Source organism: Mizuhopecten yessoensis, unplaced genomic scaffold, assembly GCF_002113885.1.
Source record: "Mizuhopecten yessoensis strain PY_sf001 unplaced genomic scaffold, ASM211388v2 scaffold11173, whole genome shotgun sequence".
Taxonomy (NCBI): domain Eukaryota; kingdom Metazoa; phylum Mollusca; class Bivalvia; order Pectinida; family Pectinidae; genus Mizuhopecten; species Mizuhopecten yessoensis.
This window is the reverse complement of record NW_018408916.1, coordinates 491,537-509,980: the sequence shown is the minus strand read 5'-3', so window position 1 is coordinate 509,980 and position 18,444 is coordinate 491,537. Positions and strand designations below refer to the sequence as shown.

General features: G+C 37.7%; 1 protein-coding gene across 1 annotated transcript in view; it reads right to left on the bottom strand.

Moving 5' to 3' along the window:
- The window catches only part of LOC110467417 (low-density lipoprotein receptor-related protein 4-like), a 47,862-nt gene extending 32,682 nt beyond the window's left edge, over positions 1–15,180 (bottom strand). Inside the window, exon 1 of the mRNA XM_021524574.1 lies at positions 15,078–15,180. Within this exon, the coding sequence (XP_021380249.1) occupies positions 15,078–15,168 (91 nt within the window). The 5' untranslated portion in view covers positions 15,169–15,180. The remainder of the gene's footprint in view (positions 1–15,077) is intronic.
- Positions 15,181–18,444: the final 3,264 nt, after the last annotated feature.

Sequence of the window (18,444 nt, the reverse complement as noted above, 5' to 3'; positions counted from 1 at the left end):
TTTTGGTAGGCCGAGCTGACGCCGTCATTTCGTAATGGGCTATTTTTGCCCTTACACCGGGTGGATGTTGGGCTTCTATCCGGGAATTACGGGGTTTATTTTTAGAATGAAAGCTCCATATTTGATTGGCTGCTTCAGAAACTATTGTATTACATCACTGCCGATGTAATGGATGATTGGTTGGATGAGTGATTGGGATTCACCGGGAATTCCGTTTGGTGCCATTTACTATAGCACGGTCTCCTGGCACGCTTCATAAATTGCTTGAATTACGGAGTTTTAAATATGAAGATGTTACTGATTATTGCTTTTAATGTGAGTAAACTAGTATTTGAACACACTCCTTCTTGTAATAGGGAATCCTTAGGTGACATCAGTTAAAAATATCGGAAAACAATAGAAAAATATAAGGATTTTCACTGAACTGGGAGTGGGCGTACCCGGTAATCAGGGACTGTAACTCTTGTGTAACAACAAAAACTTTATGATATGGAATGGTGCGCTAGCATTGTGTACGGAAATATAATTTCGTGTATAATACCGGACTCGGAGGTGGTCCAAAGATATATCGATCCGGAATACGGTTCCGAGCATTAATGCTACTTCATTTTAATACATATCAAGAATAAGTGTGGGGGCACGATAAAGAATTATATTTTTGACGATATGGATAATAATATGACATAATTTTGCTTTTTACGCATTAGAATAGGAATAGGCAAAATGGGGTGGGGGAACGGAGTTCTAACTTCAAGTGAGCGAAATTGCAAAATTTTCACCGAGAACCCCACATTTTTTTATGCTTACCGAAATTCATATATACTTGGCTGTCTTCTGTAAAAGTTTATAAAATTGGCATGGGTTTTGATCACATTTTTGCTTGTTTTTGATGCATTCGTTCGATGTAAATTTGTTAAAAATTGTATTTTGAAGAGAGTGGATGGCCACGAAAAATGCATAAATATACCAAATATAATTATTGTTGTTTTATTTCTGATTTTGATAGTACATCACGTAATATTGAAAAAATATTCAATTGGTTGAACTCAAATTTTGTAAATATTGTTGAAAACATTTTTTTACTTAATTTTCATGTTTTGGGGGAAATTTGCAGAAAAGTGGCTACCTTACAGCTGAAATGTCTCAAAAAGTAAGTCGAGAACGCCCTTTTTCTTTTCGTATATGGAATCTACGTAAAAAATGCAGTTAAATAAGCCTAATTAAAAAAAAATGACATAGGTTTTTTTCCAAAAGGATGGACCCACCTTAATGCGAGAGGTAACCGGAGTACCCGCAGAACACCAGCGACTGAACCACATAACTTTTCATGTCCGGGAGATTGAACCCTACCTTCTAGGAAGCAATGCGTCATCCACAGTGCCACCTGCATTGCATAATATACCGTCACTTTGGCTTCTCTTAGTGAACAATATCGGTATTCTTTGCAATCGTTAGAAATATTCTACGACACTATTCGCATTTGTTGAATATATATGGTATAAATATCCTTTATTTACATGACGTACCTGTACTTCGCATGCTTTCTCGAAAGTCAACCTACTTCCCTCTTGCATGAACTTTGAACCATCCTTTAACACGAATCCACTAAGGAATGCAATCGTTTGGAGCTAGCCTTTTCATTACCGTATTTCCTCTCTTAAAACTGACTTTGCAAGTTTAAAAGCATCAACAAGCTAGGATAAAACATTGTTTTTGTAGGGAGACATCACATTGTAAACATTAGGTTGACCGTGCCGCATGTAGCCGTTATGATTAATTCGCCAAATCTCCGTTCCGTTTACTTAACATGTAGGTAAATAAGAGAATTTTACCGTGCAGTAGGTACAGAACCTGGACTGTTTTTCTTTACCAAATGTGCGTTGCGTTTCCGTCGCGTTTGCGTTCCGTTTCCGTTGCGTTTGCGTTGAGTTTCCGTTGCGTTTGCGTTGCGTTTGGGTTGCGTTTGCGTTGACCGTTTGTTGTGCGTTTTAACTTTAGCGTTGAATGTGCGTTGAACATGCGTTTTGCTGGTTATGTAAGAAAACGATCGATGTGCAGGTTATTTTAAGAATACGTGAGTGCTGATTGTTTTTATATAAAAAAATAGTTATATGGATAATAAAGTTTGCAAATTAAAAACAAAATAAATATACAAATAAAATAGATGAATACGTGAAATAATCGGTCGGAAGTTTAGCAGTGACTTATATTTATATTCAAATATTTGGGCTGCGTCGTGTGCTGATTGATGGATGCATATCTATACACGTACCTTAAAGGGGCTGGTCGGGGAAAAAATGTCATATTTGATAAAATGGCATACACATGTTTAAAATACCTTCTTATGAAATATACCGATTCAAATTTTGCTGAAATTCACTCCATAAGAGTAAAAAATATAATTATATTAAAGAAATCCTAAATCGTCACCTGACAGCCTAAAACTCTCAATTGACGCAGATCAGTGATGTAATTTTACCGAACGCGCGTCATCAACAAGGCCAAATGTAAACATCGCGGCGAAAGAAAAAGATGCATGCAAAAGTCATGACAGGCACGATGTATCAATACCGTCATATATAACAACAACATTTTTTTTTATTATAGGTAGAAATACTACACTTGCATCATACATGACATTTGAAAACAATTATTTACGTATAGTATTGCTGTCTTGTCCGCTAGTTGAATCTAACATGGCACATGACGGCGTGCTATTGTTGTTATCTTCACTGCCTCACTTTCGAAACAACCACGTGACATATATAAATAGATCTGCGCTAAATTTACTCGGGGCTTCCCCGAGATTTCAGTGGTCAAATCTGGAAATTGCAAGCAGAACTCGACCATCATATTACCGTAGTATAACTTTTGGAAGGCCAGAGAACGCATTTAGACCCATTTATTTTGTATATTTTTCCCCGACCAGCGCCTTTAAATAAAATAACTAAATAAAATGCAGGAGGGTATAGATGGTAAATTCAGGTTACATTTGTAGGTGATGTAGAAGGGTGTAGATCGTAAAGGAAGTATAGTTGATGTAGGAGGGTTTAAGTGGCATAGGAAGTATAGGTGGTATAAGAAGTATAGGTGATGTAGCAGGGTATAGGTGGCATAGGAAGTTAAGGTGACGTATAAAGGTATAGAAAGTAAAGGTGACGTAGGAAGGTATAGAAAGTAAAGGTTACGTATGATGGTGTAGGTGGTGTAAGAGGGTGTAGATGATGTAGGAGGGTATATGTGATGTAAGAGGGTATAGATGATGTAGGAGGGTATATGGGGTATAAGAAGTAAATGTGACGTAGGAAGGTATAGTTATTATTAAAGTGATGTAGGAGGGTATAGGTGGTTATAGGAAGTATATGTGATATAGGAGGGTATAGGTGGTATAGGAAGTATAGATGATGTAGGAGGGTACATGTGGTATAGTAACTAAAGGTGATGTAGGAGGATATAGTTATTTAAGGTGATGTAGGAGGGTATATGTTGTTATAGGAAGTATATGTGATATAGCAGGGTATAGGTGGGATAGTAGGTAAATGGGATATAGGAGGGTATAGGTGGTATAGTAGGTAAATGGGATATAGGAGGGAATAGGTTGTATAGGAAGTACGGGTGATGTAGGAGGGTATAGGTGGTTATAAGAAGTATATGTGATATAGGAGGGTATAGGTGGTATAGTAGGTAAATGGGATATAGGAGGGTATAGGATGTATAGGAAGTACGGGTGATGTAGGAGGGTATAGGTGTGTAAGTGGGTATAGATAATGTAGGATGGTATAGGTGGTATAGGACGTATAGGTGATGTAGGAGGCCATAGTTATTTAAGGTGATGAAGGAGGTTATAGGTGGTATAGGAAGTATATGTGATGTACATATGCAGGAGGGTATAGGTGGTGTAGGAAATATAGGTGATGTAGGGAGATATAATTATGTTGATATAGTTAATAAAGCTAATGTAGGAGGGTATAAGTGGTATAGGAAGTATATGTGATATAAGAAGTATAGATGACGTATGAGGGTATACGTGGGTTAGGAAGTATAGGTGATGTAGGAGGGTATATGTGGAGTAGGAAGTTAAGGTGACGTATGAAGGTATAGAAAGTAAAGGTGACGTATGAAGGTATAGAAAGTAAAGGTGACGTATAATGGTGTAGGTGGTGTAAGAGGGTGTAGATGATGTAGGAGGGTATATGTGATGTAAGAGGGTATAGCTGATGAAGGAGGGTATATTGGGTATAAGAAGTAAAGGTGACGTAGGAAGGTATAGTTATTTAAGGTGATGTAGGAAGGTATAAGTGGTATAGGAAATATAGGTGATGTAGGGGGTTATATGTGGATATAGTTAATAAAGCTGATGTAGGAGGGTATAATTGGTATAGGAAGTATAGATGGTATAAGAAGTATAGATGACGTATGAAGGTATAAAACGTAAAGGTGACGTAGGAAGGTATAGAAAGTAAAGGTGACGTAGGATGGTGTAGGTGGTGTAAGAGGGTATAGATGATGTAGGAGGGTATAGGTTGTTATAGGAAGTATATGTGATGTAGGAGGGTACATATGGTATAGTAACTAAAGGTGATGTAGGAGGATATAGCTATTTAAGGAGATGTAGGAGGGTATAGGTTGTTATAGGAAGTATATGTGATATAGGTGGGTATAGGTGGTATAGTAGGTAAAGGTGATGTAGGAGGGTATAGGTTGTTATAGGAAGTATATGTGATGTAAGAGGGTATATGTGGTTATAGGAAGTATATGTGATATAGGAGGGTACATATGGTATAGTAACTAAAGGTGATGTAGGAGGATATAGTTATTTAAGGTGATGTAGGAGGGTATATGTTGTTATAGGAAGTATATGTGATATAGGAGGGTACATATGGTATAGTAAATAAAGGAGATGTAGGAGGATATAGTTATTTAAGGTGGTGTAGGAGGGTATAGGTTGTACAGGAAGTACGGGTGATGTAGGAGGGTATATGTTGTTATAGGAAGTATATGTGATGTAGGAGGGTATATGTTGTTATAGGAAGTATATGTGATATAGGAGGGGATAGGTGGTATAGTAGGTAAAGGTGATGTAGGAGGGTATAGTTATTTAAGGTGATATAGGAGGGTATATGTGGTTATAGGAAGTATATGTGATATAGGAGGGTATAGGTGGTATAGTAGGTAAAGGTGATGTAGGAGGATATAGTTATTTAAGGTGATATAGGAGGGGATATGTGGTTATAGAAAGTATATGTGATGTAGGAGGGTACATATGGTATAGTAACTATAGGCGATGAAGGAGGATATAGTTATTTAAGGTGGTGTAGGAGGGTATAGGTTGTACAGGAAGTACTGGTGATGTAGGAGGGTATAGGTGGTATAGTAGGTAAAGGTGATGTAGGAGGGTATAGGTTGTTATAGGAAGTATATGTGATATAGAAGGGTATAGGTGGTATAGAAAGTAAACGTGAAGTAGAAGGGTTATGGTGGTATAGTAGGTAAAGGTGATGTAGGAGGGTATAGGTTGTACAGGAAGTACGGGTGATATAGGAGGTATAGGTGGTATAGTAAGTAATGGTGATGTAGGGGGGTATAGATTGTACAGGAAGTACGTATGATGTAGGAGGGTATAGCTGTGTAAGAGGGTATAGATAATGTAGGATGGTATAGGTGGTATATGACGTATAGGTGATGTAGGAAGACATAGTTATTTAAGGTGATGTAGGAGGGTATAGGTGGTATAGGAAGTACGGGTGATGTCGGAGGGTATAGGTGTGTAAGAGGGTATAGATAATGTAGGAGAGTATAGGTGGTATAGGTCGTATAGGTGATGTAATAGGAGGTATAGGACGTATAGGTGATGTAGGAGGGTAAATGTGGAATAGGAAGTAAATGTGATGTAGGAGGGTAAAGGGGTATAGGAAGTAAAGATGATGTAGGAGGGCAAAGAGGGTATAGGACTATAGGGGATGTAGGAGCGTATAGATGGTATATGTATGCATTTATATGTCATGTAAATGTATTCAAGGATCAATCAAATATCGTTACCTGTGTCTTACTGCCAGTAATGATGCATGCATCTTCAACTGCCTATATAGTGAGGTGAATGTTTATATTTTTTTCTTATAAATTAACATTTCTGTGTAAATGTATCTAGATTTAACAAACCAATACAAACTTTCTCCAATACCATGGACTAGTCTCTGCTATCAAACGCTATTTAAGAAAATATGATTTCCTGATACAAAGACCTTCCCAGCCTATTACACCTCTCTTGTTTGATATATTTTTTAAGAGTAAATTGATAATTGCATCCATTTGGCGAGTTTCAGCTAACAAATTTCTTCTTTTATAACAAAATTGAAATACAAGAACATTTATATTGCATGGAATGAAAACGTGACTGCATCGTCATAGTTAGATTCACCAGATACGTTTTAAAGCTCTTTAAGCATCGAAGCATATAGATGTCATTCAGATTTCTTTCAAACTACAGCCATAACAACCACCTGAAGAAGAAAATATTTGGCAATTATGATATAAGATCTTATTCTCGTCACTTAAAGTTAAAACATGCTATTCATGCGACAAAAGTGTATTTTTATGTGTATGATAAACGAAGCATATAGATGTCATAGTGGACAATTACCATATTATATAATGTATCTTATTTTCGTTCTATTGATGCAACAAGAGTGTATTTTTATGCATGATACATTTGAGAATATGAAAGGCTGTTTACTTTCAAAACCTCCATATAGATTTAAGTTTATGTAATATATACGTTCCGGTTTGAATGATTACACAAATAGGTATACTAATTTGACAAAATATTTGAATGTGTATATGATAAATTTGAACAAGAGTTACATACAGTACGCGTCAGGTGATTTGGTACTCAGTCGGCCGCCGAGCGACACATTTTAATCCCTGTCATGCTTGTCCTTTTATTGTCCTACTCATATCAAACGCTCAGACGACCTGACGTCTTGCTCACCAAATTTGCGGCGGTCATTTTTGAAAAGTGACTCAAGTTATCCACATAAAGAGGTGGACCGGAGTTGTTCTAAATAAGAAAAATAAATTCTATTTTCGGTCCGGATCAGTACGGTTTGTTGATAAGTCACCCCTCTGTTATTGCATAGCATGCACAATTAATCCTCCGTTTTATATAAACAATTTTTGAGTGACGATTGAATTTCTATCATTTTTCATTCTTTTATATATGCCTGTTTCACTCACACATGTTTCCAAAAACAGAAATGGTAGTTAGTTTATAGATGATTATTTTTTAACAATGTTAATGATGAAATGAGTTTCTCCTGAGGAGGCAAACGGTGTGTTGGATGCTCTCTAAATGAATATGTGTTTTTTACATAAGAAGTTAATCTAGTAACTGTAAATAATATACATCTAGAGTCACATAAAAAAGGTTCGTACCTTTGGCGTAAGGACTACAACACAGAAGACATCACTTCCAAAAACTACCCCGGCCACCCCTTTTAAAATCCTTTAACCAGAGACATATATACTATACTATACTGTATGTACTGCATATATACTGGTTTTATACGCCTCAGTTTTAACCGCCCAATGTTTATTTTTTAAAACAAAACTTTTTTAAACAAAGTGTCTGATCAGAGTCGTATACGTTTCTGGTCTAACGTGCTGACAAAAAAAGGTAAACAATATATTTTTTGTTATTAAATTGATATTTAGAAAATTTGGTGAACACCTATATACAACACAAAACAGTTAATTAAAAAACAGTTGATCTTAATTGATCAAATTAACGTAGGCGCACCCAGAGTATATAATATATACGTCTCTGGCGCACCGCACCTCTTTCTTTACAATATGTAGATATATACGATTGGAATTGACAAAAAAATGCATTGGATAAGTTCTCACTGTAGAGCAGAAACATATAAAGTATATACGTCTCTGTGTAGAGTAAAACAAATGATTGCAAACTGACTTTCCAGCTAAAATTAAGAAATATTTTGATCGGTAACATTGAGACTATTTCTGTTTAATTTCCCTCAAACTCGTTCAAAATCTCATCAGTGCTCAGGATAGGGACATGCAATGCTACCAGTCTATGTTACCCTATTCAGAGTCGTCAGTTTGGTTTCAATTAAACTCACTGTCTGGAAACTCTTGCAAATTTTATATGGCTGGATACCATATACATAATGTTAACTTCAGCATAATCTGATTCCTCAAAACTAAAAAAAATATTAATTCGCAATCTGACGCTTTATGACCATGGCTGTCCTTGATAATCGCCTATTCCTTCGATGGTGACCGCTACAGGCGTTGAGCTTGTGACGTCACAGCCGATAGGGGCCAAATCACCACAAGTCACGATTATGCCAATTAGGAGAAGAAGGTCAGGTGAAAATCGTACAATTAACACGTCAATATCTCGGTATGACCGATTTTATGCGGTTTTCGACATTTTTGTGGTTGGATCATATAGAATAATAATTTATTAATTTCTATTTTCGTTCAGGGTACACTTTAATAAGAGCCAATACAGATTGATTTTGATGGTTTTACGTCCGCTATTACGTACGGCCTTGCGGCCTTTCAGTAGACGACCTTCCAGTACAGGCGTGTGTTCTGGCTTTACTGAAATGGGGATGCCCAGGCGGCTAAACGTGAAGTGCCGGTGAGGGGTAGTGCACCCCCGCTGAGCTAAGGCCACCCCTGATAGCGATCATGGTCATCGTAACTAACACGCCGGTCTGTTCTGGTTTGTATATCCAGGTAAATTAGCATAAGGATTTTGATATAAGATAGGATTTACAAAGGAGCGTGTTCAATTAAACTGTTTGTGTGCGGTTGCGTTGAATTTCCGTTGCGTTTGCGTTGTGTTTGCGTTGCGATTCCGTTGCGTTTGCGTTACGTTTGCTTTGCGTTTGCGTTTAAACGGACAAAAAAAACGGTTCAGGGTCTGTGTATATGTTCACGTACCATCTTATGCAAAAACGAAAATGAATTAGCATCCACAATATTTTAAATGTTAATCGTTCGAAACCGAGAGCTTTATCTGAATGACAACATTGAAACGCTTTCGCTATTTCCTCATTTGTAAAGTAAGTGTTTAAGAATTCATAACTTTAAGATTATTTATCACGTATTAAGTACAAGTGACAGAGGGCTACATTTCGGTGTGATTAGTACATACAATGTATCTATGGAGGTTTTAAAACATATTGATGCTGTTCAATCAGGCATATAAAAATGGGATAGTATAAATAATTACGCGTCAGGTACCAGTACTTGCAAAATTATTTCGCTACAATCGCCTGCTTTTGCGCTTGTCAAAGATACAAAATGACGTCATTTCTGAAACGTTGTTATGCAAATAAACGCACGGCTAAAAGATAAACAAATAAATAAAGGAAAACTGATTGTGTACTTATAATGAATGTGATTAAGAGACGGACATATTTCAATCATTGAATGATGTGAAATATATCAATGTTAGACAATACAAAACAAAGTATTGCAAGGCGATCCAAAGTCCCCCACCGATAATGATTTCCATATTTAACAAACAGTACACTTATGTCAGGACGAACCTACTGTTCAAAGCATAAGTCACAGTGAGGACATAGTGACCAACTTCTTGCACTCGCCATCCCAAGACATCCGTGTACAACAAATCTGATAACTCCAGGTAAAATAGCACAGAAAATATACCCCGCCAAACAGTTTCAATAGTAAAGGTCAAAGGTCAAGTCATTGGTAACCTTGACCTAATTCTTGCACTCTGCACTTTGCAAATTGTCCTTGTTCAACAAATCTGGTTACTCCAGGTGATATAGTATAGAAGTTATGCCCCGGACAAATATTTTCAAAAGTAAAGGTCAAAGGTCAAGTCATAGGTCATAGTGACCTAATTCTTGCATTCTGCACTCTGCCATCCGAAGATGTCCTTGCACACCAAATAAGGTTACTCCAGGTGAAATAGTATGGAAGCTATGCCCCTGACAAACTTTCCCAAAAGTTAAGGTCAAAGGTCAAAGCATTGGTCACGGTGAGGTCATAGTGACCTAGTTCTTGCACTATGCTCTCCGCCAACCAAAGATGTTTTTGTGCACCAAATCTGATTACTCCAGGTGATAGAGTATAGAAGAAATATCCCGGACAAACTTCTTGGACGGAAAGACGGGCGGAGTGCAAACATAAACCGTGTAAAATGACTCTAAACACCTTAGTTTATGTTCAAATATAGCTGTAACAATTTCTCAGGTCCCTGTGTAGATAGGTATACATGTAGCGAGAAAAAAATTGCATGTCAGAACTTTATCTTAACTTCATACCTGAATAACATATGAATAAATAATGAGAAATAAGAGCTGTTGTTAGTTTAGTTTAAATCAATTTTATTGCAACAAAAGACAAATGGATTGGACAAAAGTTATTGCAACTTACTTACGTCCTTTCCGTAACAGAAAATATATATACAAAATTAATGAGTCACGTAATAACCTAATACAATTCATATATGTATATATATATAAGATGTTAAAGATGGGTAACAGCAAAAGAGGTAATGATAGGATTAGGGACACCAACGTATAGTTTTTAAATATGTATTCGGAGAGTTTACTTGAGATCGCGTGCGTGATTTTCCCAATCAAGTCGGCGTAAGCAGTATAACTAATCTATACATACATGTCCTTCTACTTTTCTAAAGTTCAATCACATTCCGTGCCGCATTTGCCTTTCTCCTGTGTCACTCCAAGTCCTTTTGTGAATTCCTGCCTTACATACTTAGCCGACTAGATTAGGAAAACCGGACACGCACTCTTTGTCATATGGAAACGGTTATGATATTGATGGACGCTAAGATTGAAGTTAGTACACAGANCCATCCATCGTCCATAGGGAATTTATGTAGCTGTCCTGTCGTAGTTTGTTGAGCCGGCCGACAAGGGCTGATCTGGGTTTAGTTAAACTTTCCGTTATGAAGATTTTGTCTGCGAGATGTTTACAATGTTTTTTGTTCCGAAAGACCTTATGTCGGTCAGTATATCGGACGAAACGCGCGATGATCGTAGTCGTACCGTTCCTTACTCCTCCAAGAATATGGGACCTGGACAAATCGTCGCGAGTAATGTTGACTTTGATTGCTCGGGCAATGTTGACGACTGCATCATGAGTGTCAAAGGACGAAACATCTCCCCCGGGGATAGGGACATTATGAAACTTCAGAGCGGTACGTCTGGAGTACTGCTGCTGGTCTTCTAATGCCGTTTGGAGTTCGCCTATCTCCGTTTTGAGTTCTTTCAACTCTGATGCTTGAGTTTTTATAACTTCGATAAGAGGAGTTACCTCCGCATTAACATGTTTGGTGATAATACCGCTTAGTTGGTTATCGTTGTGAATGGCAGTATTCACAGCACTTTGTATGAGGGGCTGGATGGTGTGAGTAAGCGACTGTTCGATTAAATTAGAGACCATTGTTGCTATGGTTGGGGCCAGCATCTGGGCGAAATCATGCATGAATTCCGGCGAAAACAGCGATTCATAATTGCCAGACGATCCCAAGTCGGGACGCTTGTTTTCTACTATATCTGGAGACCGCGGACTGGACATTTGTTTCCGCTTGTCTTTCAAATGTTCGCTAACTGGGGTTGCGAAAGCTAAGGCCTGCTCTGGGGTGATAAGTAAACATGTATCGTCCTTCGACACGTTCATTGTATACCTCTGGTCTTCCGTATCGATAAAGGTATGTGCGTGCACTGTTCAATACTCGTTATTGGCGTTGCTATATTTAGAAACAGGTCGCCCTATACTCAGGTACACAAATCACAAATTTTGTCAATAGTCAAGCTAGCGAATGACTTGCACAATACTGTTTGCTTCGTTTACATCACAAAGTTCCCCATGCACACTTACTTGGCTTCAGAATTTAGAAAACATTCCATTAATATCCGTATGTAGAGAAAAAGTTACCACCACACAAACACCGGTCAGCTCACTCGGGACATCACGTGACCGGGGTTTGTTGTTGGAATTAATATTTTTCTGGAGATATACCTTTGTCACATACACAAAAGCAGTAAACCGCCGACAGTCGTATGAAGAATTTTAATATGAATAAGACATTATACCATGTTCCGGTTCATTGTCGCTTGTTTACGCAAACGGTTTCTTGTTCATGAGTTTATTACGTAAACAAGGTGTCGGCGACTATAAATGTGCGGTATACCAAACGTCAGCCTAATGTATATGTCAATGACCTTGGCGATGACAAAGACTTTATTCTCATAAAATGGTCACAGTGTAAAGATTTTACTTACAAAACATTTCAAAATATGCAAAAGTACAATTAGTACAGGTAATTCTATCAATTAAAACCTTGATGAATTTAACTATTGAGACTAACCCATAATCAGTTACTTTATTCAAATACCATATTAGGAGGCACGGTGGTCTAGCGGTAAGACGCCGGGCTCGTGACCGAAGGGTTGCGGGTTCGAGTCTACTGTAAAGTCACTGCACGGCACTGTGTTGTATCTTTGAGCAGGACACTTTACTCCGCGTGTTCCAGTCTACTCAGCTGTAAATGAGTACGTGGTTGGGCAGTGCTAGACATTATATATTCTTAATTTACAGTAGACATTAGTTAGTCTCGGAGGTTTTTGTTTAAGAACAATTCTTGTTTAAAAACTCTGTATTAAGATTCATATCATATAAATTGCTTTATTATTCAACATAAGGAACAGATTTTGTAGCTGTTCACTTAAAAAACAAATATATTAACAAACAACAAACATTATCTAATGATTCAATAAATTACATAAGAGCATCAGCACCTGCATTGGCTCAAAATCGGCTTTCTGGCACACAATTGGTTGAGGGCTTTAAGATAACAGAATATGCAAGAAACTTATAAAGAGTCACCGGATACATTTTCCCCCTAAATGAGGCCGAGACAAGATTAATAAAGCTACGTGTTATCATGTTTCAAATTGCATTGCCTTGTTTTTTCCCGCTGAGATATATGGTATGTAATTGCGCATTGCTCACGGAATGTTGTCTCGTGACGTTACCCGTGAAAAATATATTTTGTGGAAATAAACACAAAAATATCGATACTTTTTCCAGTATTCACGTTTTATAATATTCTTATATGAAACGGTGAATAATATGAATCAAGTTGTTCATAGGGCTCAGGGGAACAAATGCTCAAGCATACACTAAAATTTTCAATAATTGTTTTTAATGATATATTTTTATTAATTTCTTTTTTGTTATCATAAATATGGACCTCCTGTACCAATCATAAAAAAGGAAAGAAATAATAACAGTCTTCTTGAAACTTTTAGTCTGATAATATAGTGTTGGTATGTTATAACTATACACATTGACAAATCTCGAAGGTTGATGTAAATAAAAAAAAATGCTTTGTGAAGTACAAAATCTAATACTATTCATATAATGTTTATTGTTTATAATCAGTCTAAGTGGAGTTCACAGAGCACGGGAGATTGCTTCTAGGGCCTAGTAGAATGTTTTGTCCTCCCATATATCCTTCCTCTCCTCCGGCACTACGCCCCATCGGACTTTCGACTATCTATAGCAAACACTCCGAAACATGATTTGCTACGTCACTGCAGAGCAAATGTTCATATATATACACGTATATCATAACAATAGTAGAATTGTCCTTACAGTTATTTAAAAAGATAATATTTCAACATCATGTTTTTAATAGTACAGTAGATTTTTCTTTTTTAGTTATATATATATATATTTCTGTATATAAATATTTAAATGGCGGTGGTCGAAATTAATATCGCATTCCTGCTTATAAAGAAAAACACTAAATATGGCCAAACTATTGCGTTGATTCCTTTCTAGTTCAGATATATTCTGAACCTTTCCCTGACGAAATTTACGTCCATTTTGTAATAATGAATACAATGTGTGGTATACGTATGTCTTGTCCTTCTTAAGGTCATAGGAATGTATTGCTAAACGGAAATAGGAAGTACATCCCTTGTTGAAAAGGGAGACAGTATCACAATTTCCGCATAATCTAATGTTTACTATTAAAGTGATGAATATTATATGCTTATTATTGACAGAACAGTGTGTTCTTTCAATATTAAAGTATTTCAAAGCAATCCAGGCATTAATTCAGTTGTTTTTTAATCAATGAGTCACATGTGTCCATTTTTCTGTACTTCAGGAAACCGGCGACCTATTTCACTACTGTGAAGTTTTTCAAGAACGATAACTCTTGCATGCAATTACTATGTGTATATGGTTTTATTATAAAATGTCAATATTTTTTTCAAAATTCACTCCTTTTTACATAAATTTCTATTTAAAATCCTTAAAATTCTGACAACTAATTTTTTTTGGGGGGTAGAAAATTTTCTTTTCTTCAAAGCAATATAACTACAAAATTTGAATAAATTCTACTGAGAAATGGCAACACAATCCTATTACCTTAAGACTTTAATCGGTAATGCGGAACGTAGCCCAGTTGTGTAACATCGCCAGTAGACCGTTTATCATCGTGTGACTATTACTTAGTTGTATATTACAGTCGAACAAATCTGTTTTAGCCTGACATGACGTAAACGACATTTATATTTTAGAAGCATACTTTAGAAGGGGACCATCGCTTTGCTTAAATTTTATTTGAAGGCATCATCCAAATGTATTACACGGGGTGGGGGATGGGAGTTGGGTGTAATATTTATCTACAATTTATCTAAATATAACTCTCTTTCAAACATGGTCTCAATATTTGAAAGAAAAACATTAAAACCTTGGTCAACATTCAACAACGACATACAACAGTATCGCCATGTGGAGGTATCTGTGACTATATCTTATTGTCTTACACGTTGGAGTAGTTTCAATACCTATATACATATACAATATATAAACGTTAACTTAAATGAGCTAGCACTGCTTTGCACACACAATATGGCACATCAACCAATACAATTACATACAGCCATACACAAAATAATGGTTTACAAATGCAAATATATTTGTTATTTTTAAAAGAAATCCGACCAAGAGTATTACATGCCATTAGTTCCTACCTGTACTTATCGACAGTTGTACCCATGACGACAGGTAAAGTATCCACAGAAGGACCACAGCTGGACGACCCCTCGCGAACGCCATATTCATCTGTATGGGGTATATCACGTCTCAAGGCGGAAGTTGATTAAACGCACACCGTGATACAGCACATTTTGTGTCTTGCCGCCAGTCCCTGCAGGTAGGGCGTAAGAATTGTACCTGCTGCCCCCAATTGCATGATCGTAAGAGGCGACTAAATTTGGGACCTTATCTCTTCTCTCCTTTCTAAATAACTTTCTTCTTCCTAATGTCTCCCTTGACAATGCCTCACTTTTGGCCATTTGTCGAGCGTTCGCCCCTGTGAGGAAGTCTTTGGGTTCTGTCCCCTGGCCGAGACATACCAAAGTCTTCAAAAAAATGGAAGTTTCTACTCATGCTTAACGCTCAGCAAATTAGGAGTGGGACGACTGGTTCGCCCGTTATCAGTATAATGTGACCGGGTGGGGCGTCCTGCTGGGTGTCTTCGGCGGTATGTCTCAGTGAGGTAGCACTATAAAGTCGGCATCAGTTCCGCGCTATCACAAGGAGACAAACACGAACATATCGCAGCCTCCCAAAATACACACACATACACTACACTACACGTAAGCATCTTGCACACAGGGGAGGGCGTCCTTAAATGACCTTAGCTGTTAATAGGACGTTAAACAAAATCAAACAAACAAAAAAGTCTTGCCGCCACGAAGTGGAAGCGAGACATAAGTGTTGCTTTTCCGGCGACGGCGACGGCGTCAACATTAAGTTTTTGTGTTCAAGTTAGTTTCTCTGAAAGTATAATTGCTACACCAACTAAACTTGGACCATAGATGCTTCTTAGGTAGAACATCTCAACCCAAGCATCAAATGCTGGATGCGGCATACCATTCATGGTCCATTGACTTTGTCAGCATCTCCATCGACATTACGTTTTTTCGTTTAAGCTAGTTTCGCTGAAATTTTTAGTGCTAGACCAATCAAACTTGCACCATACGTGTATCTTAGTTAGTACATCTCAACCCATGCATCAAATGCTGGATGCAGCATAACATTCAAGGACCATTGACGTTGTCAGCATCTTCATCAACATTACGTTTTTTTCTCTGAAAGTATAAGCGCTAGATCTACCAAACTTGCATCATAGATGCATCTTAGGTAGTACATCTTAACCCATGCATCAAATGCTGGATGCGGCATACCTTCCATGGTCCATTGATTTTGTCAGCATCTCCATCAACATTAAGTTTTTGGGTTTAAGTTAGTTTCTCTGATATGTACATTGATGGTCAAAGCGGGGCATAGGCGAGACATATCAATCCGAATGGCTTGTTCCTAATATAGATAGTTGTTAAAAATAGACCACTGTAATTTGGCAAAACCTTTACCTATTCAGGACTACCGCAACTAAATCAGGTGTTTTAGTGGGTTGTAGTTCCCATTTGAGTTTAGTTTAGGTTGAATACTGACAACATGTGCTACTCTCTCTCTGCACCTGATGTTAACACGAAATATAAGTCCAACTGTAAACAGTGTTATATTCAGAAAAGGAACACATTTGCATATCGGAAGACACTTAAAAACAATACCCGTCCAGTTAAAATCCTTGTAAATTGAAATGTTCCGGCGATATGGGCAATTACAAAAACGCTGACTGTACATCCCTAACTTATGATATACATTAATCTTATGGATGTTCTCTTAATCGTACCATGTACCTTGTACTCCGTACTTTGTTAACAGTACCATGTTTCATGTACCCAATAACCTGTACCACGTACCCTGTTCGTTGTTACCCGTTCCCCTGTATCATGTACCTTATAACCTGTACCCCGTACTCTATATCTTGTTACCCGTACCCTGTACCCCGTACCCTATACCTTGTTACCTTACCCTGTATCATGTACCCAATAGCATGTACTCCGTAACCTATACATTGGTACATGTACCCGTAACCTGTACCACGTACCCTATACGTTGTTACCCGTTACCTGTATCATGTACCTCATAACCCTCTACCCCATAACCCTGTACCCCGTACAATATACCTTGTTACTTTACCCTGTATCCTGTACCCCATAACCTGTTCTACGTAACCTATACATTGGTACATGTACCCGCACCCTGTATCATGTAACCCATAACCTGTATCACGTACCCTATACGTTGTTACCCGTATCCTGGTCCCCATAACATGTATAAGTACCCTAAACCATTCACCCTGTACCTTATACACCGTACACTGTATCATGTACCATATAACATGTACCTGATACCAGATACCTTGTACCCCATCCCCTGTGTCCTGTACCCCATAACCTGTAGCACGTTTCCTGCCCTGTACCTAGTTACCCGTACCCTGTATCTTGAACTCCATAACCTGTACCATGTATCCCATAATCTGTAGCATGTACCCTTTACTTTGTTACGCGTACCCGTATCATGTATTCCATAACCTGTACCATATACCTCATATCCCATACCCTCACATCTATCCGGTACCCTTTAAGTTCAAGTTCTTTATTACCTTGGGTCGTTTGACTCATCGGTTTCAAAACATATGTGATCGGGTGGCGCATAGGATAACGCACACACCCTTCACAAAGGCGGCCGGGGTTCGATTCCCCGTTCGGGTATAAAATGGTATGGGTTCACCTGCCCGGACACATGGGTTTTCTCCAGGTACTCTTGTTTCCTCCAACATTAAGACCTCAAGCGCGCTAACATGTGGACTAACAGAAATGATAGATATGAGTTGTAATTACTTATTTCATAATTGTTTTTAAAATAAAACATTAAATGTATTTACCCTATACCTTGTATCCATACTCGATATCCAGGAGTTACGCTCACTTTCGTTCTCTGCACCCCTGGAAAATGTCACAGTAAATTGAAGGCACGCGGTTAGCTATTTGATTGGAGTCAGCTAGGATAACCTGACAAATCAATAGGCTGATACTTGTCCTTTGAAGATTACAGATGAGCGACGCCCGACTTCAAAACCAATACGTTTTACCGTTTCACAACCGCGAGATTCTTTTGATGAACATCAAATGATCAAACTAGCCTTCTCGTCTCATCCACAAGGCGGTGCACACTGAGCCTTCTTTTTGCTATGATATATTCCAGGGGTGCAGAGAGCAAAAGTGAGCGTAACCCCTGGAGTATCGAGAATGCCTTTTACCCCGTATCCATACAATGTTTCATTTTCATAACATTTTCATTTTATTTTTGTATGAACATTTAAACGGTCTTTATCACTAGTACTTGAATGCCGTTTAATTTAAGCTTAGCTAGATAACTGTGAGCTTTCAAAAAACAAATGTATATTAAAGTATAAATAGGAGTTTC